Below are 20,978 nucleotides of genomic sequence, written 5' to 3' on the forward strand. Positions count from 1 at the left end.
TGGTGTTAAAAGAGTCCTTTCTTGGCTTCTTGACAGCAACCCCCCTGCCTTTTCCAGACATGAAGCCAATGCTGTGAGCTAGCTGCAGGATGATCAAATGTCTGTGCTTTTAAGTCTTCTTTTTTTGGTATTGCTCAAGTACTTCTCCACTTGGACCACTCATGCAAATGAGTAAATAAATAAGAGTAAATCTCCATGCTTTCCTGCCAGCCTTTCATATAGATTAGCCAGCAAAAGGCTAATCCATCACAAAGGAATTGAGAATTTCACTGCAGAACAATAAAACACAACAGGTCTGCTTTCAAACTTCAGACTAGTCTGGAGCTTTGTCTGTTCTTGAGGCAGGGAGGTGCCTATACTGAGCTCCTTGTAAAGTCACAGTGCTGCCAAATTCTAAAGGTAGACAAAAGGAGGGAGGGATACCACGATCAAGACAACCAAGGTTTGCTTCTGCTTCAGAGCCTGTAAAGGCTGGAATATACTTATCCAGCACATAAACAAGACAAGAACTTCACAGCTTTTCTAATCCCCTTCCTACTCTTAAGAGTAAACAACAGTTTTGAGTTGACAGAAAAGACAGAAATGACAGAAAAGAATACCAACTTCTGCCACCTCCCAGTTCAACTGAAGTGATGATATCAACATGAAATTCAGTACCTCTGAGTTGGGAATAGGCAATGCAGGTCCATTCTCCACGGCCATTTCCCACACAAGTACATCTCATCATGTGGCCCATGTCATGCTGCTTATCCCACTGGTCCCCAACACGGTACATGACACCATCATTGGTTGTACAGATTTCTTCATGGGCTGGGTGAGAAGAAAGCCAAGAGGATATTTATGAGGCCAGAATTTACAAGATCTTGAGGACTGAGACCATTTGCAATGCTCCTTCATACCAGGTAGCGGTTTCTGCATCTTAACAAGGAAATTTTAGGCACACACTCAAATTTAGGTTCTCCAGCAGATCTACACCAGTTTGCACCAGCTGAAGAGCATGCCTACCACTGGCTTGCAGCAAAGAAGTAATGAAAATTGTCTTCTCCTGGCACTGCTAAATCTCTGCTAGAGTTGGTCAATGGGGAAAAAAAGGACAAACCAAAACTTCAGAAATGCCTTAAAGGGCTTTGGGCTGAGATTCAGCTCATTATCATCATAGAAGTCATCAATATCTGATCAACAACAGAGATCTTCACTTTCCAGCTCAAAGAACCACATGCTCCATAAGCCCTTTATGGCTCTCAGCCTTACCAGCCATGGGGCAGAACCCAAATTTCTGGTCAGCATCGTAGTTCTCCGTGGTTCCACACCACTTCATGTTGTCCCTCCGTCCCTCGGAAGTGCAGTCGGTGTAGTTGCGGTTGTTGTACAGGAAGGGGAAGTGGCACAGAGCACCATTGGAATTGCCACCGCGTGTCTGGACCAAAACTGTACCAAAAAAATGAAGGGAACAGATGCAAATTCAGCCTGCACTCTCTCTTAGCATGCATGGAAGAGCTTGGAAAACAAACCACTAGCACCACTTTTTCCCATGTGTGCCCTGTATTTAATCCACAGGCCTCTTTTCTTGGCTTTAATTAATTCAGACGTGGAAACATAAGCTGTGCATGAGGTCAGTTCAGTTCAAGCTTTGCTCTGGAATGAGCTGCAGAGCCAGCCATGGGAATTCCCAGGAAACAGGGAAAACCAAAGCTTACTGTGCTTGGGAAGTAGCTTTGTAAATGTCTTCTCCCAAGACCTAGGGAATGAAATTAACTCACAGCTCTCAGCATACCTGTATTATCTCTGAAGCCATTTCCCAGTGATGCCCTTCAGCTCTAAGGGAAGCCTTCACCCTCAGGAAAGGGTTACAGCTCAGTTATGTACAACTGGACAAGCCAAAACCTCTCTGCAGGTTGGAAGCTTCAGCTTTCCAGTGCTGCTTGCAGGTTTTGCAAGCAGCACTGGAAAGAGGGCTGTAATCTACCTGAACTAATCACCTCTTGAGCAACTCTGCTTTACAAATATTGGAGAACAACAAGACATTTACTGAGATTTTTCTATATCACATTTCTCTTTTCCACAGTGTATCCCAAGAAGCCTCCCTAAAACATGAACATGTACATGGACAGAGATAGTGTTTGGGTGTTTGTTTGCTTATTTAAAAATACAGTATTATAAGTGCTGTAGAAAAAGACTTGAGTTTTATCAAGAAAAAACAACCAAAGTAGAACAGTTTTGTTTTTTGTTTTTTGTTTTTTTTTAGTGTCTATTCAGTGTAAGAAGCAGTATTTTCACGTGGGAACATGAAATATTCTTTCCAAGGTCAGATCCCAAGAAGCTGCCTGGACACTGCTCCATGGATGTCTGACAGGCACTCCAGGAAGTGCAACCACACAGGTAGACAGATCCGTGCTGTGAACACTGACCATCCACAGGCAAGTGGCAATGCTGCTGCCTTAGTCATGCCCCAGCTCCTGATCAGTGACCACAAATCACATGAAGAGCACTGCTATATATGGCAGCCTGGCTAGATAGCCAGGATGGAGGGAGTGACAGAACTGCACAAACTGTACTCCGTGGACATCCTCCTCTCTGCAGCCTAATATGGGCACTGCTTGAAGCAATTCACCCAGGCAAAGCCAAAGATACAAACCCCTTGGGCCAAAGCTCCACCATGACCAAGTACTCCCATTCTAAGTTCAGCTCAGAGAACAGGACTCAAAGGGTACATCTGTAGCACCCTCCAAAACCACCAAGAGCATACAAGTGCTCTGTCAGCAGGCAGCCCTCCATTCACAGCACTGCCTTGAGTCCTTCCAGACTGCTGGAATTGGTCAGGCAGCCTGTTCCTGTGTCCTCTGCTCCCTCCTCCATCCCTCCACCAGGGTGACATGCATGTGAAGAGCCTGTGACTGGAGCTCACCGTTCTGCTCAGTACAGAAGGAGTATCTCCTGTCCTGCTCAAAGTTGGAAGTGGTGCTGCACCAGAAGTGCCCGTCCGTGCGGCCTTCGGTGGTGCAGGAATAGAAGGTCCTTCCATCGTAGGTGAAAGGCAGCACACAGGGCTCTCCATCAGAATTGCCACCGTACGTCTGGGTCACGGCTTCAGAAAGAAAATCACAGCATTAGACTGCAGTTTAAAGCAATTCACAAATTTCAGGGCTCTAAAACAGCAACAGCCCCTCCAAGCCAAGTTGCTGGCTGCTGGGAACCCACAGAGACTGCCAAGGAGCTGGGCCAATACACACCAACAGACAGCTCCATAGCTGTGGCATTCCTTCACATTCTTTTCCAAACATATATTATTGCAGCTCCATTTGAATGAAGTTATTAATGCTGCTCCCCAAGGGTGCTGCTTCCCTCAGCAAGTTATAAATAGCTCACTGGGAAACATTCCTGCTCTAAACAACAAGGCTTCAAATAACCAAACCGTTTCGTCCTCACCTTGCACCTTTCTCCACTATGTCTTCTTCAGAGGATACTTCTGACATGCACACAAAGGGTGCTGCTCCCCAAGGGCTCTGTTTCCCCTCAGCAGGTTATATACAGCTCACTGGGAAACATTCCTGCCCTAAACAAGGCTTTAAACAACCAATCATTTCTTTCCCTCTTGCACCTTTCTCCAGTATGTTTTCTTGAGAGGATATTTCTGAGACACACACAAAGGGTGCTGCTCCCTAAGGGCTCTGTTTCCCCCTCAGCAGGTTATACACACCTCACTGGGAAACATTCCTGCCCTAAACAACAAGGTTTCAAATAACCAAAGCATTTCTTCCCCACCTTGCACCTTTCTCCAGTATGTCTTTGTCAGGGGACACTTCTGACATGCACACAAAGGGTTCTGCTTGGAAATTAAGCCAGAGGACAGTCCTAGAGACCTCACAGCAGCTCATACCTATCTCCTGGCAGCTGACTCCGTTGCCCAGGCAGGTGCACAGCATTTGCTGGCTGCCCTGTGTCTTGAGCCACTGCATGCCCACCGAGTAGACGACGCCGTTGTCAGTGATGCACTGCCCGTAGGGCTGGGGCTGGGGCTGCTGCGGCTGGGGCTGGTACAGCGCCGTCTGCACGTTCGTAATGCTGGGGGAGCCAGAGCCTGCAGCACAACGTGGGACAGAAGGGACATGTGGCACTCAAAGCTCAGCAACAGAAGGCTGCCATTAAGTGCTGAGACAATAAAACCTCAGGCACTCCAGCAGACGGAAGGCACGACACTCTTAAGCTTCCCGAGACGCGGCTTAATTATTCCACTCTGCAAATTTTGAAATTAGAAGAACGACTCCCCCTCTCTGCTAATAACAGCCTCTGGCTTCCAATCCTGTAGAGTGGCTTTAGAAAGCATTTAGAAAGTCTTTTTCATACAGTTGTTTAGAAAACAATTTTTTGGGGAAAAAAAATTAGTCGAAGGAAATGTAGAATAGAAAAATCAAGATCAGTGACAAAAGAATAAAAATTAGCAAGATAGTAAGGAGATAAGGCAAAAAGGATTAATTTTGAATTTTTCATTGAGAAACAAGAAGAATAAATTTAAAATTCTTTTACTCAGCAATTTTTAAACTTTGAATCAAAGTATTTAGCACATTATCATTTGAAATAATACTGAGAGACAAAGAGGCTTGTTGTTGTCTACATCGTATAAATTTCTGCTAATGATTCCCACAGGAACCTCCACAAATTCAGCTCTGCTGAAATAGGGGAAGTAATTATGGAAACCTTTGAAAATACTGTCATCCTTCAAGCGTTACTCATTCAGAAGTTTAGACCTTCTGAGAGTTTTAAGTTAACCTGCTGGTACCAAACAGTTAAAGGTCATTTACCAAGAAAAATTTAGTGCAGGCACTGCAGGAAAACAGAAGTCCTACATTGCACTCACTGATAAGAAACCTAGATCCTTAAAATGACAAAAAAAAAAAAAAGAACTTAGGAGCTGAAGATGTAAACCTTGGGCACAAAAAAATATGCTTCCCATAAACTAGGCAATATTTCATACCGAAATTACAAGCTATCTCATGTACAGATACTAAACAGCATTGTATACATTCCTTGACATTTTTGGGTTTTTAAAGCTCAGCCATTAGTAGGTGTATTTATCATGTCAAAGAAACCAGATGGTCTCAGTGGGGTTTAAATAAAGGACATTTCAAGAAAGTTACCCTGAGGCGAATACATAAAGTTCAAACATTAACTTGGAGTGCCATGCTTCCAAGACACAGATAGCTCCTGTGGACGCAGAGCCCTGGATGTGATTTACTGTCCTGTGATTGTGCAGGCTATCCCACCTGTACGTGCCAGCCACATTTGTGCATGGAAACAAGGTACCAATTAATCTTATCTCCACACGTACTAACAAGGAGCATCTTCTGAACTCTGATCCTCTTTGCTGCTGATCTTTCCCAGACAAGACTCCAAAATACTTCAATTAGGATGGAACAACTCAACTCCAAGTCCTAACCTGTCAAAACATGCCATTCCTCTTCCCCTTCTCTCTGTTCCATGATGTGATGTCCCACTTACCAGTGCTGGTGGTGTGCAGGGCCGTGTGCCTCTCACACTTCCATTCTCCCCTGCCATTCCCAGTGCAGACACACTGCAGCAAGTTCCCACGGTTGTCCTTCTTGCTCCAGGTGTCTCCAATCCTGTAGGAGGTCTTGGTGTCGTGGTCATTGCAGCGATCTGTGTGAGGAATGAGACTCTCAGCTGGGCCTGCACTGGGCAGCTTCCAGCACTCCACCACCAACTCTACCAAACAAGCTCACCTTTAAAGCCTGAATTAAAGGCCCATCTCACCCTCTAGAGCCCATATTGCAATTCCTACATGCACTAGAGCCTGCACTAAACTGCACAGGCTGAGAGCACCCCAAAATCCTGAAAGATTGCCATTCACTTCCATAACTGGGCTTTCACTTTGCAGCCGTTGTCAAAATGAGCTACTTTTTAAAGCCATTCTAAACCCATTCTGTCCAGCACACACCTTTAAAGCTAAACTCGTTTTAATGACCCTTTTTTTTCTTTTAAGAAAAAAAAACAGCAGTCTTTGCAGCTTGGTCATTTCATACTATACAAAGGGCACATTTCGAGTTCAAGGTTCTCTCTCATATGGAAGGGACTAAAACCTGTTTGAGGGCAACATGTAAAACCCCATTTCTTTCAAACGAAGCCTGCAAGAAGCTGCAGAGAAGTTAATACAAGCTGCTCAAGTAATACCAGGAGTATCAGACTTTCTAAATCTCTTTAATAACCCACAGCCCCCAGTGAATTGAGCAAATGGGTTCAAAGGACAGCACAACAAACTACTTTTGTCTGGATGCCAGATCCACATGGATTAACTAGTTCTTCTTCCATTACAACATTTTACCTTCTTATTCAAGGGAAACTTGATACAGTGGCTCAAATATAATCACAGATCAATGAACATGGATTTATGAAGAACTGTGGAAGGACAGATGCATTAAGCCAGATTGCCACTGAGAGAGCACATGGGACAGAATGTGAATGTAGAAAACATGTTACTGATTCACACTGCTAGAATGACCAGAAATTGAGCATTTGCCAGAAGTATGGTAAATTGGTGAGGTATTCATCATGCAATTTTGCAAATGTGAAAAAAATGTGTCTAATGGACACACTTCTCAATGAAAAGCTGAAATGTCACGGAAGCAACCAGCTGTGAGTCTGGAAAATGCTGGCCATAAAAGATATATAACAGCAGCACACACTTGAAGTGTAATGCCATTTTGTGGGCTAGAGGTATCATTTTATAGACATAAATTTGAGTTTCTCTATTCAAATGTAATTGGAAAACAAAATGAAAAATGAACAGCTCCTTATATTGCAATTTCCCCCACGACACAACAGCCCAGACCTGAGTGATGGAAAGAAAGCTACTGCCAAATGCATTTTATTAGTAATAATAAGTCCTCCAAAATTCACAAACAACACATTCTGTTTTATTCATTCCCATTTGACAGCTAATGATTTTTCCCCACATGTCTTTAACAGACTTAATATTGTCAAGGCTGGGTTGATTTTTATAGCTTATTTCTTGAACAAGTCTCTCCAGCTCTTCCATTTTCATCTCAACCCTCCTTAGTGTCTTATTCTTTACTGCTGCTTATATCATCAGGTCTGCTGTTTATATCAGCAAAAATCCATTATTTGTGTGCCCCAAGGCAACTGAAAGGCTACAGAAGAGTTTCTCAAACCTTGCATAACCAAGGTGTAAGGTACAAAGATAAATTTTCTTGAGGCAACTGGTGTAAACCTGAGACAAAAGTAAGGTCTGGGGTAGAGCTAACAGGACTGGAACAGGAGGTCAATAAACAAGCAAGATTTTGGGTTTTAAAAGTCCTGTTTGCTCTGCAAATACAAATAAAATGGAGTATTTACGGTAATGTCCCTCAATGATGCAAAAACTTCTAAAAAAAATCACCTGTGCTGCTGGAGCGGGAAATGGGGTGGGAAAAGTGATAGACAAGATGGCAGAGCAGGTAAAACAAACCCTGGTTTAGCTAAAAAATAAATTTAATAGTAATAGAGAGAAAGAAGCAAGAAAATATTTTAATCTTGCAGATCCTGCTGTTGGAAAGGGTATTTAACTTAAAAACCACTGGATCATCCCTCAGAAAGCTCCTTGAAAGGACAGAAATGGATGCCCTAGGCTAAACGCTGTGGCATTTTGTGTGCCAAGCCATTTCCCTGACTTCCTGGGAGATGCTTGGCTGTGCCTCAGCTGACATACAGATCCCTTACACCTTTCTCTCTCAATGAGATTAAATCCCCAAATAATCCAGGCACCCTTGTCCCCAGCACCAGTGACGAGCTCTGGGGAGTGTTCCCAGACTGCAAATGGTGACCGAGGCACCACACAGGCCTCTCCCCCCTCTCCTGCTTCCCGCCACTCCTCAGGTGATGCCCATCCCTCTCAAACTGCTGTTACTTGCACAGGGCAGAGGAAGGAGTAACTTTCCTTTCCAATGCAGGATGAAAAATAAGTAGGAAAATGAAAAAAATAAGTAAGCTAAATAAAGTGGAGGCTGGCACTTACTTCTAGAGGTGCAGGTGATGCGGCCGCTGCCCTCACCGAGGCAGGTGCAGTCCACCATCATCCAGCCCTGGTAGGGCTTCTCCCAGGTCTCTCCCACCACATAGGATGTCCCGGCCGTGTTGTCGTAGCATCGCTCGGCTGTGAGGGGAAAGCGGATCAGAGCCCAGCCAGGGCATTCCCACACGGGGACACCTCAGGGAGGACGAGGAGAAAGGGCCCACACGCCCTGGCTGCGCTGAGGGAGAAGGAAGGAGCAGCCACTTACCCACAGGCTTGCAGGTCCACTCGCCCTTGCCATTGCCCAGGCACACACACTCCAGCATGTAGCCGCCCGTTTCGTGGGGCCGGCGCCATGTATCGCCGATCTTGTAGGACTGGCCACCCTCATGGCAGCGATCTGTGGTGGCACACAGTGGAGCCAAGGTGAGGGACACAACAGGGACAGCATGGTGATGACAAGGTAAGGGCTATCTGGCCAGGGGCAAAGGGGGTCATCTGGGGTAAGGGGCAGCAAGGAGGAGGAGGGACGCTGAGGAGAATGAGGGGGGACATCGGCCAGTAAAATGGCGCTCAACATTTCCCACTGGCACCCGCCATTTTCTGTTGGAGCCCACTACTTTTCTTCACTTCCCAGGTCCTGTCCTCTTCCCTCAGCTAACTTCTCCATGCTCCAAACCCCAGACAAAGCCTGGCTGGTGAAAAGGGAATGCCAGGGAGTGATGAGGCCCTGTTTCTCCCTCAGACCCTGCCCTCAGGCTGAGGGCAGGCGAGAGAGGGTCTGCCTCCATGTTGTTTGAGGCAGCACCACTTGGGCATCTCTGTGGCCATTCATGAGGGACATGGTGGCTAGGACAGCACATGGAGGATAAGAGGGTGCTTGGTGTGACAGCCCAGTGGGAAATCAGACCTCTTTTGAGGTTTGGAAAGCCTGCCCTGGAAAGGCAGATTCCCGCCCATCAGTGGCCCACAGCTCTGAGGTAGCCCAGGCTGAGGGAGGGCAGCATGGTACAGGGCAGTTTGCAAACACAAGGTTGTTTCTTTGGAAGGATTCAAGAAAAAAAAATAAAAAAAGAAAAGAAAAAAAACACCCACACACCATCATTTATTAAGAGTCAATAAAATGTTTTGTGGGCTCATTTGTGAAAGCAGGGAATCTCAGAACTCTGAAGATTGATTCAAAGCCAGTTGCAGTCAGTGAGACTCTCCAGTGAGCTCTAAACCAGGCTGATGATGAGGAAACAAGGCTGCTCTTACACTCGCAATTTCCTTACTGACTCTTTTTCTTACAACACTTATCATCCCTGCCCAATAAAGTGCCATTAAATTCAGAAGGGCTCCAGCTTTACTTGTTAGATTTAATGCATTATTTTTTTCCCATCCTACAATGATGGCTGGTTTCCGAGTCCTCTGTGGCAACACTACTAGGGTCTGCATGTGTGTCTTAAACAAGAAACTGGATACTTTTAACAGCAAGACTTTTCTCAAAAGGTACCTCAGAGACTTTGAAATCTCAGTCTAAAAATCCTGACACACAGCAATCTTCCTCTGGGCTCACAGAAAGTCCAATTATGAACTAAGGGGAAATTGTGAACAATTCAGTGACTCAATAAGGAAAGGATTTCCAGACAGAGACGTGAAACAGGAGCTGGGGAGAAAGGACCAAGGGAAGAGAAGGAAGAGCAAGAGGAAAGTATAGGTCAGGCTAGTGAAAAAGGAGTTGCAGAAACATGTTAAGCTCCTGTCTGGATATCAAATCCTAGTTCCCCTAGAGACAAGTGTTCAATGACATTTTTGGAAGATGATGGACTGGCTCTCAGGTAGCATTCGTTTATTATCATTTATTCTGAGTAGTCCCATTAATGCTGACTGCGTTATTTTGACCCTTCAGCTGCAGAGTGGACTTTTTCTCCAGTCAAAAAACTACGTTTATACTTGCACCTGGCAAGATGTAACACACTCTTGTACATAATAAATTACTAGCCTGTATGGTTGGACACTAACAGAAATTTCTGACCTATGCTTTCTCACATAGCACTTGACCTCTTAAATAAAAGAGGAGTTTGATTGTATGTATGTACATGGAGCAGGGACTTTTAATTTCGAAGTTTTAGTGGGCTTTGGATCAAACCCCATGCAACTGTAGCTAACAGGCACTGGGAATAGTGTGTAAATTGCTCTGGAAAATATGACTCTAAGGAACAATAGCTCTAGGAAGAGGCTCTTAGTTACATACTGGCAATGGTGCAGCTGATTCTCCCACGTCCAGCTCCAATGCAAGTACAGTCCCAGATCATGGAGTCCTTGGGGCGCTCATAGGTCTCCCCAACCCGGTAAGTGGATCCAGTGTATTTGTCAAAGCAGGTCTCTTCAGCTATGAGGGAGAATAAAAAAAATATAAAATTAAATAATCAGCTTCATGTAACCACACCAGTAACATGCACAGTCAACAGAAACACATTCCTTGCATCCTCGCACAGATACTCCTTTTATCCTGGGGAAGAATGCCTATCAGTCTCCTCTTTCCTCATGGGATGAAACAGCAGAGAGGAAGTTGGGTGAAATTTGCCCCCTCAAGGCCCCCATGATGCTCAACAACCTCAATAACCTCTTCTTCCCTCTCCCAGGGAACCAGAAGTTGTACATGGCAGGCATGCCTGAAAGCATCAATCCCAGCTGTTTGAAGCCAACAGGAGAGAAGACAGGAGGGAGCAAACAACCCCTGGAAACTGTGTGCTTTGTCATGCTAATCCTCCTCACTCTGATTTAGCAAAAACTGAGTAGATTAATCTCAAATTCTGCAGCAGTCCCACCAAATTCAACAGCAAAGTTCAGTACTTGTGTATTGCTCACACTGATGCACAGGTGAATGATTACAGAACATCAGTGCTGCCACCAGACTCAAGATGTGAAGGAGAACAGCTTTCTGCACTGCTGGGCAGATAAATTTCATTGTGTCATAAGGAAAACTGCCCACTGGACTTCAAAACTGTAAAACTTGGGAATCTCTACAGGGGAAGGAAAAGTAGATTGAACCCTCTTTTATGGAGTTAGGAGACTGAGTACTCCTTCAAATACTCCAGTCGTGAGGAAGGCAGCACACAAACCTTGCAGAACAGATGGCTGAGATGCTCACATCTGTCTTACATGAACACTGTCAGCCAGGAACCAGCTTTTCATCTCTTCTATCTCCAGAGCAACATAAAGGAATTATGGCAAACCAGTGGCTTCAGACCAATAAATACAGATAGATTTCATCTGATAAACTGAACTACACCGAATCCTGGAGAGACGCATCCTCCAGCAGACCTTGCATTTAAACTTCTTTCTGTTCCCTAAACTTTTTCTGCACAGACTAAACAATCTCATTTTACACTCAATTATAGAAAGCTCACAGCACGGCCGGGAGGCTGTGGAAAGTTGTAAGTTGAAATATTTTTAAACAAGCTGACGACACTGCACAGCTATGAAAAGTTGGGGTGAAGCAATCAAACAGAGCAGAGCCAGAGCTGCAAAGTGACTCCAGATTTGAACTTCCCCGTGCGAGTCCAGGAGTCAGTTCAGTTCATTATAAAGAAGAGGTTGGCTCCAAAATTAATGTTTAGATCCAATCCTCCAGAGAGATGAGTGATGTTTGGCTCAGGGTTCTGGTGGCAGGCCCATCGCTAATGAAAAGCATTTCTTAAAATCCCAAGCCAGATCTTCAGTGTAATTGAGTGTAGATCCCATTACTGACCCCAAGTACCAAACTTCAGTGGAAAGCCTGGGCTGCCAGCCCTAACTCGTACAAAGCTTGGCTTACTCGGCACCAAAAGCCGCGCTGGGGTCTCGACGCAGACAAAAGGGGCCACCAACTTACGTTCGGGCTTGCTCTCGCAGTTGAACCCTCGGCTCCCACCGTAGCAGGTACAGACCAGAGTGTTTCCCAGGTAAGTGCGCTCCCACTGCTGGTTTATCTGATAGTATCGTCCATTGTCATAGCAGGTCTCTGGGGGGAGAGGAGGAGGAACGGGGACGCAGAGGGGGAAAAGAAAGCAAAGTTCGGCGTTACCGAGGGCAGTAGCCGGGGAGGGAAGGGGGAGCGGGGCGTACACGTGTGCGGGTCCGCCGAGCCGAGGGGCGCCTACGGGCGAGCTCGGGGGTCAGACAAAACCCCCCGGGGCCACCGGCGCCGCCGTGCCAAGCCCCGCGCCTTGCCCTGCCCCTACCCGGTCCGCGGGCGGTACTCACGCTTTCCCTGCGCGGCGGTGCCCTGCGGCAGCGAGGTGGTTTGGGTCTGCGCCTGCCGCCGGCTCTTGCCGCCGGCTCCGCGGCGTTGTCCCCCCGCCGCCGCGGCCCCCAGGCAGAGGGCGAGCAGCGCCAGCCGCCACACGGTGCGGCCCGGCATCCTGGCACGGCTGGGCTCGGCACGGTTCGGCACGGACAGCCCGACGGACGGCACGGCGCTGCTGCCGGGCGCTATATAGGGCGGGCTGGGCGGGAGGAGGCGACCGCCGCCGCCCCAGCGCCCATTGGCCTCGGCGCCGCCGGGGGCCGGGCGGGGGCCGCCACCGCCCCGCCGAGCCCCGCCGGGGTGGGAGGCCCGGCCCCCCTCAAGCACAGCGGCCGTGCCATTTTGTAGAACATCTGGCTGAACAAAATGGCTTTTTTTGAGGGGAGAGGCAAACTTTTCTTTTTTTTCCCGTGGAGCAGCGCTGTCTGTAAGCGGATACTGCTCCGTTCAGGAGGAGTAATGTTCTGCACAGGGGAGAAGGTGAGGTGTAACATACGGGTTGGAAATAGCAACTCTGAGTGATGTTTTATCTACTGCTGGGAAATCAAAGTTAAAAGCTTTCACACCTCGCTTGGAAAAATCACTGTCATTGCATTCCATTCAAAATAAATTTAACACACTCTTTGTCTGACTTTATTTCTTGCTGTCCAAAATCAACTCTGAGAACAAAAAAAAAAAAAAAGTGAAAGAAATACTAGGTGTTGAGCCTTTATTAAGTAGAAGGGTTCTTCAATGTGATGCCCTAATGTAACCTTGCTGTACACAAATTTTGTCAACTTTTTCCATCTGTCTTCTTTTCATGGGCATCTCTGCTGCTCCGGGGGGGTTTCTTTTCCCAGGTTTGAAGGAATACTGCAAACAGAGAGTGTGTACAGTAAGTGTGGCTCTCAGGCTGCCAGTGAACAAAGCACAGTGCATGCCCCATTCTGGTACAGTGCCTGGACCAGCACCCAAGCTCAGACCATACAGGAAGGTTGTGTTTCATGCTTCTCACACATATTTTGTCTTGGCAAAGGGATTGTTAATCTAAAAAGTCTGCTGCAGTTCCCAATGTATAAAAGCAACTCTTCAAACAAACCTGAGTGTGAAGTAGCCTACAGTGTTTCCAGACATCTTTAAGGTGAACATCCACAGCTTTCCATAAGAGTTCTTCAGCATGTTGAGCCCCACGCTCTGGTTCCACTTCCTGCAAGCCCACTGTGTTCTCTTTACTGACGTGCAAGCAGTAACATCACTGCTGGGATGAAGGCTATGGCAGCAGGGAGAGTACTGTGCATGCTCCCTTCCAGGAAAACACGTACTTGTGATGTCAGGTATCTGTTTTCAAGGAAATTTCTTTTCCCCTGTATGAGGATTGCCCACAGATACATTCACACAAGCTACTCTGCTGAAAACTTACTGGAAATTGAAACCTGACCTGGCAATTGAGGTGAGCTGTGGTGAGCTAATTCCCACCTTTCCTAATTTTTATTTTTAGATCCACTGCACTGCCTTTTTTAAATTTATCTATTTTTTTGAGTCACCAGACACATATTTTCCCTCATAATATTCACAGAACTAAGGTGGCCAGAGCAAGGGAGAGTATTAGCTTTTGAAGCAGGACACAACATCATAAACCAGCAAATACCCAGTTTCTTGAAATGAGAACCCGCTTTCAGAAAGTGTTCCTGCTTTTCCGAGACCTAAGATATGATGTGTCATCCTCAAATTCCATCTCACATTCCACCTTATGTCTGGAATTCTCTGATAAAAGCCAGGTGAAAAGCACATTGTCAGAAAATGCTGCTGTTTGAGCACTTTACCTAGCTTGCTCCAAAGAATTACTGAGTGGAAATCAGTGGAAAAGAGGAGTTTCCATCCAGACATGCAATGAGGAGGCAATTTGAAGTCATTTTTCCAGTTTCTGAGTATAGAGCCAATGAATGTGTGAACAGACTCTGTTGCTGATACAAAGCTGCCAATTGAGCTCAATTGGCATGGAAAAGGAAAGGGTTATGAGAAGTCTTCAAGGACAGCAGGGTTATAATATATAAAATTTGCTCAGGGAAATCTGCTAAATGTAAGAGCTGAGTACCTAAGGAACAGGATGTAGTGGAAGAAGCAAACATGAGGAAGAAATATCTGCTTTTAGCAATTATTTGCAAGTGGTATATAAAAGGTTTGTGTATCAGGTATAGTTCCCATGAAGGTTAAATTATTGACATTGACCTCATTTCTGTCTACTTGAAGTCCAGTTTATGTAATTTTGCACTGCACTTAGGTATCAAGGGCAGTATAAGTCCTTACACAAACTGAAAATTGTATTGTCTGAAATTTGAATGAGAAAACACAGTGTCAGCAAGCGTGTGACTGTGCTAATGCTTTCCACAGAATTAGTTACACAAATACAGGGACAAATGTAAGATCCTTGTTTGAGAAAACATTACTGGAAGCACATAAAACAAAATTATAATTTCCAGTGATGCTCAAATTAGTTTCTTGCATAGCCATCATTTACAAGCCAGCAGAAATAGTCTTACAAGTAGTATTTCAAGATGATTTGGAACAGCCTGGTTTCTTTTTTAAAGAAATCTCTGACAGTAATTACAATACAAGCCTGTAGTAATTATTATACTGCAGGCTGTTAAACTTTGTGAGATGTCTCTTATTTATTTCAGGAAAGGGATGTAGCTTCTTTGTCCGTCCCTCTGTCAGTTTGTCCCTCAAGCTAACAGGAAATGAAAGGAAGATTCACCTGAAGTCTTCCCTTCAGATGACATCAGTTTGAATTTATAAACCACCCGTTCATGGGTTCTGCATCCAAATAAGGATTAGGAATGTCCCAGACCTCTGCTTTAGCCATTGGTATTCTGATTCATGTTCTTGGTCTATTCAATTTTTTTTCCTACTGAAATCCTACCTTTTTGACTCTTGGCTAGGAAAGGCACATACCCTTATAAGGTTCTCCTGGCTTTTGTTGCTCCATTGTATTGCTCTGCAGATAAACCTCTCCACTTGATTTCCTTCACTGCACACACTCGTGGGGAGCCACACGTGTGACTGGGAGCATGGTCTGTCCCTGTAGCCATTCTTCAGCACATTCCTACAGCAAAGAGAGGATGAATCAGTACAAAAAGAACCAATCCAAGTCACTTGTTATTCTATAAGCAACCTTAGAAAAAAAGGCCACTTGAGCTTAATTATATCCTTCTAAAATTATTGCTTATAAGGAACAGGAACCATGAAGAGAAAAGGTCAGGATTCCTCTCCTTGACATAGGGAGACCATTAAACGCTTCCTGCAGTTCCCAAATATTTTGCAAGAACCCCTGTTGCGAGCTGAAAATTTCTGAATCATCACAATTTCAACTCTGTGGTTTTTGTTAGGTCACAGCAAAATTCACTTCAAGGCTGCTGAGGCTGTGCTGCACAGTGCTTCATTCACTGCTGTCTCGTCCAGGAATCCGGAACAGGACTCTTGAAATAAAATCCATTCCTTCTGCCTGCGAGCTGCAACTTCAGGGCCATGTAACTCCATGCTCTCAGCACAGGAATGAATTTCATCGGGTATAAATGCTCTGTGACAGGACATTAACTGCATCTCTGGCACTATCAATGGAAATTCCTTCTCGTTTCCCTCCTCCCTAGTCCTTCCCAACGAATTGTTCGGTGTCATCAACACAGAAAAATGCATTTCCTTTCTCTAGCTGTCCCTGGATTAGGAGATTTACTTTGGTCTACCCAAATTGTTGCAGTTTGCCAGTGATGAGAAGTTTGCAGCCACAGCTCTTGTTTTGCATTAGAGTCTGCAGCGCTGTCAGCCCCAGGCGTTTAACCCTCCTGAGCCACTCCCTGCAAAATCAGGGGAGCAGCCTTGGAGGGCAAGGGGGAAGAGATTTCCATTCTTTCCCGGGTAGAGGAGTTCTCCCGGGCCTTTCAGGTTGTTTGTTTGTTTTCCTGACTTTCAATGAGGTGTTTACATCACATACTAGTGATTTAAGAATAGCAACTGAGATCCTGACATGCTTCCTGTTGCCAAAACATCAACAAAAATCAGAACTCTCATTAGACACACACAATGGGAATTGATAGGCAAGTGGCATGGGACAGTCCCTCATTCCCAGCTGAAGTTTCCAGATGGGCAGCAGCAGCTTCAAAGAGCTGAAAACCTGTTCTTCCTCACATTTGAGATATTTGGCAGAGACTTTCACAGATGCCTGAATCCTACCTATGTTGCCCTAAATACTTGGGTACCCCATCCTGATGGCCCTACAGGGAGATCTGCAGCACCTCTGGAAACTCTCAGGACAGCTCTGGAACTCTGAGTTGCTGTTTCAGGATGCATCATAAGCACTGCTGATTGGGACTGTGGGACCTGGCTTGGTGTCCCACACCAAGCACAGTGGGGCCAGCTCTTGAAAAATGTTATTTCAGGCAGAGTTGGAACTATTTTGTCTCAAGGGCTGTTCCATCTCCCAGTTGATGTCTGCCCTGCTCACATTCTGCTGGCTGTTTTTATTTAGTCATTACAGGCTTCTAACAATAATTTGACTTTTGACTAATAAAGGGTTTTTTCTTTTAATGAAAGGGCAACAGTCAGTTATGTCCATTTTGTTAGGATCACTTGCATCTCCCTCAAAGCCCAGAAACAGAGCTGAAACCCTCCCTTTTTCCACAGCACTTTTAAAAAGACTAAAGCAAAGTGAAATAACGGTGATATCACCACCAGCAGCATGAGGTGAACTTGGCCACAAACCCTGGTCTTTGACTGCAATTCCTTTTATTCTCTCCCAGTGAATATGGCAAACCACACTGAGTCTTGTTTGGTTTTAGGCAGGCCTGGTTAAAATCCAGAAATAAATGCTAGTGCTGGGTTGAGCTTGGCTTGCTGTGAGGAAGTTGAATACACTGAGCAAGCAACCAGCCACATATTATGATGATTATAGGGGAGTGCATAAGGGGTTGAAATTGAGAGTCACAAAGGGCTGAACTGAGCCAGGAGCATGCAGAAGGGAAATGTTTTGGCTCCAAGCTGCAGCTTGTCCCCTGTTTCTTTCTTACCCCTTCCACCCAGCATTATATGGAGCCAAGAGTGTGGATAGTTCTTTGCTGCCAGTTTTGAGGGGGTTTTCTTTATTTTTTTTTTGTTTCCTTCTTCTTATTTTACTGTAAATAATCTGATTTTTTGGCTGCATTTTCAGAGATGAGAGAAGCTCCCACTTTCACTTGTTTTTCAGCCCTGCCCAGAAGTTCTCATTGGCCTCCTGCTCTATACTTCCCAGCTTCTGGGGTAGAACTTGAGTCTTCTCCCTGTCTTCATTCTCACTTTCTTCTTCTTGCTTTTCCACCCTCTGCCTTCCGGTAGTCCAGGCCAGCAAGATGTTCCTTAGTTTCTGATGTATTTATTTTAACTTGGCTGTTTCTATGGCCCAGCAATAGTGTCACTTCTCCTGTGGGACTTTCACAACTCTTTCTCTTCTGTGGATGGGAATCCAGCCCAGAGAGAGGCCCAGAATAAGGCAGAAGGGCTGTTTCTGACTTATTCAAACCCTCTGTGGAGGCTGAGCTTCTAGTAAAAAACTGTCATAAAACAGGCTGGAGTTTCATTCTGTGTCAATCTGTCAACTCACAATTAGTCTGAAACCAGGGCTTCTTACAGGTATGATTCTTCTCTGGGGAGCTTTGCCAAGGGACAGTTTTGGTTCTTTATAGGCATCAGTATTGAAATGATTTTTTTCCTTCCATCAATTCCATTGGAAACCCCTAATGGGAGTCAAACTGGCACATGGAGCTACCTTAGCTCTCATGTCTCATCACCTAACTCTTTCTGGGGTGGGTTCCTGTTACTTTCCAGCTTTTGGTTGAAAGTTTGGTCTCATGGCAAAGGACTTCCTATACTGACTCAGAAAATTTCTGCTCTGTCATTAATCCTTTGAATTCCTTCTTTACTTTCAGTTGTTGATTACAGTGAGTTAGACTTTTTTTTTTTCCTGGCACTCAAAACTGATAATAGTCTGCATATGTTTTTTGATTTTGGTTTTGGGGCTTCTTTGCATCTTGGACTGCCTTGTAGCTCATATTTTCAGTCTGTAGTAAGCCACCTATCCATGAAATCACACAGATTTGGAGCTTTCCAACAGCTGTCACTCACTTCATTTTCCTTTCTGACAGTATTTATAGAGTGTACAGTGTGCTCACTCTTGAGATGATGAATGACTGTAGTAACAATAAATAGACATGGTTTTCATGGGCCATTTTACATCATTCTTTTTGCCATCTCTCCTGATACAGCCCCACCAAAGGAGTTTGTGGGAAATGGAAGCTTTATCACTGATAGGATTCAGCCTTGACGTGTGTGGGATTGGCTCAGCTAGAGATGCTGCAAGAGGTTTTCCACTGGGACATCACAAGTGAAAACAAGTCAGTTTGCCTGGAACAAGGAGCCATGCCCATATTCCAGGAATCTGTTCCACTACTTCCAAACACTTACACACTGATTTAAAGCTTCAAAGTGTTTTGCAGGAAAGCTGGTGATTCAGACACATCTCTTCTCTTGCAGAGTTCTCCTCTCAAGACCAGCCAGCACCTCTGAGTGCTGGGCAGAGGGATGGCTTCATAGTTTGACCTAGACTTTCTTGGCTACATTTTTCCTGTAATGGCATGGGAGCAGTGGCCAGGCAGGTACTTAGGCATGGAATGGATGGAAAACTAAAGCTCTTATGATAAGGCAGTTGCAGTCCAGCCCCTTGAACTGAGCAAAAAAAATCACATTTTTCTTAAAAGGTGCAGAATTTCAGCCTGTTAGCAGGATGTTCTAGAGTAATGATAATCATTGCCATAGGTATGGAAACAGAGGGAAGAAAAAAGCTGTTTTAAAGGGAAAAAAAAAAAAAAAAGAAGCCTGAATAGTTTGACACAGTCTGAAGAGGAAAGTTTCTCTTTATGTTGTCCAGGACAGCTTCTGGCAAGACCAAAAAAGCTGAACATTATTATTAAGTGAAGTAGGAAGTGTTTCAAAGATGCATCATATCTTGGTCATATGCTAAAAACAAATATCCCAAAGCTCTTGATGATGCATCTGGTGTTTGTACTGATTGAATATGTCCCAAGCCAGCTATATTTATTGGAGGCACATTTTTGCTTAGCCAGGTCATGCAGAAATTGAAGTAAACATTACCTAAATACGTATCATCAGATTGGGGTATTAATCTGGCAGGATTAGTATAAACCCACTTGCTGTCCATTCCATGTGTGAAGGATTTATAGGGGAAGGTAGAAGCTTTAGAGTCTGGAGATATACATTGCTTCTGCATCTGATTATAGTCTCCAGATTTATATACAATGTGGAAAGAGGTCGTAGCTCACTTTCCAGGAACAACATTCACATTTTCCACAGAGTGCATGAGTATAAAGTGAAGATTAGGTGCTCATAAAATGAAGGGAAAGTTTTGACAGAAGGTCTCTTCAATTAATTTACAGTCAAAAATGTGATGTGCAGTATTGAAAATTAGTGCTACACAAAGAATTTATCTCCTGATGGACTCTTCCTTCTCCCTTCTTTAAAATTTTGTTTCAGTGGTGCACAGGGACATAGAAATGGAAGGCTGCAAAGGGCCTGTATATGTCTCATTTCCTTAGAAAAAATTTTCCTGAAATACAAATTTGAGAAATTGCTCTTTTTCCTCTATCAAACAGCCTGAGACATTTCTTATAGGGAAGGCAAAGTGGGAAAAGATACACATACCTTTGACAGGAATTTTTATAGAAGATAGAGCATCTGTGAATGGGAAAGAGATCTTTAGGACAAGAGAATCCTAAGGATCACAGGAAAAGCAGTAGTGTTTTAGCAACACTGTGTAAGATGGCTCTGTGCTAGAGCTTTGGGCTCTCATTACTGGTGTTTAAGCCCCTCTGAAATGCAGGAGGCTCAGGCCAGCCTAAGGACATCTGTCTCCCATGTGTTTATGACCCAAGATTGTCTGACAGGCCAGGTCCCAGAGACTTGTGAGCCTGAACCTCATTGAAAGACAGTAAATTTTGGTATCCTAATGGTTGAATCCATACAGCCATGTCCTTTATGCTCCTGCAGAAACAGTGTCTGGTAGAAACTTTGCCAGTGGGAGGCAGATCAGCTGGGGGAAGGGCTGTCAGGCCAGACACAGCTCAAGGCACTGAATTCCTTGCTGTTGTTGGCTCTCATCTTGGAGATCTGTGAGGCTTTGTAGCTGAAAGGCTCACATTCTGACCCTGCAAAGACCAAATAAAGTGTGCAGCTTTACCTGCTGCAGTAATTCCACCATTTGATTTACCTCAGCTGCCTCCTGAATAAAGGCAGGCATGAGCTTTGTCTATCAGAGCTTGCTCCCTGCACTCTGTGAGCAGCGTTGAGATACCTTGGTATCCTCAGCCTTGCCACTGGGAAAGTGTGTATGAATAAACTGCATGACAGGGTCATAAATTACAGGGAGAGTAGAGCAAATCTTGGCAGCAGATCAGAGCTACTGGAGAGATGAGAGCTGTGGCAGACACATGAGGAGAGAAGCAAAGGAAGACTAATATTTAAGAGGAAGGCAGAAATTTTACTACTAGACTTTGTTCCATTGAAATGAGACCATTTCTGACCTTGGTTTCTTTGGGAGCAGGCTCAGTCTCCTAATTTCTGTTTAATGTTTTTCTTTTTGTCTCAACTCTCAGGGAAGGATTG

General features: G+C 44.9%; 2 protein-coding genes across 9 annotated transcripts in view; one reads left to right on the top strand and one right to left on the bottom strand.

The window, feature by feature from the left end:
- The window catches only part of FN1 (fibronectin 1), a 52,977-nt gene extending 40,533 nt beyond the window's left edge, over positions 1-12,444 (bottom strand). For all 7 annotated transcript variants that reach the window (XM_030230651.2, XM_030230657.2, XM_030230656.2 and 4 more), the window contains exons 1-10: positions 12,254-12,444; positions 11,883-12,011; positions 10,260-10,397; positions 8,292-8,423; positions 8,027-8,164; positions 5,497-5,655; positions 3,878-4,078; positions 2,906-3,085; positions 1,252-1,428; positions 658-810 (exon numbers count right to left, since the gene is read on the bottom strand). In XM_030230651.2, the coding sequence (XP_030086511.1) occupies positions 658-810; positions 1,252-1,428; positions 2,906-3,085; positions 3,878-4,078; positions 5,497-5,655; positions 8,027-8,164; positions 8,292-8,423; positions 10,260-10,397; positions 11,883-12,011; positions 12,254-12,410 (1,564 nt within the window). In that variant the 5' untranslated portion in view covers positions 12,411-12,444. The remainder of the gene's footprint in view (positions 1-657; positions 811-1,251; positions 1,429-2,905; positions 3,086-3,877; positions 4,079-5,496; positions 5,656-8,026; positions 8,165-8,291; positions 8,424-10,259; positions 10,398-11,882; positions 12,012-12,253) is intronic.
- Positions 1-20,978, top strand: part of UBE2F (ubiquitin conjugating enzyme E2 F (putative)) — a 337,630-nt gene that overhangs the window by 89,331 nt on the left and 227,321 nt on the right. The window lies entirely within an intron of this gene.

This window comes from Serinus canaria (genome assembly GCF_022539315.1).
Source record: "Serinus canaria isolate serCan28SL12 chromosome 7 unlocalized genomic scaffold, serCan2020 HiC_scaffold_29, whole genome shotgun sequence".
Classification (NCBI taxonomy): domain Eukaryota; kingdom Metazoa; phylum Chordata; class Aves; order Passeriformes; family Fringillidae; genus Serinus; species Serinus canaria.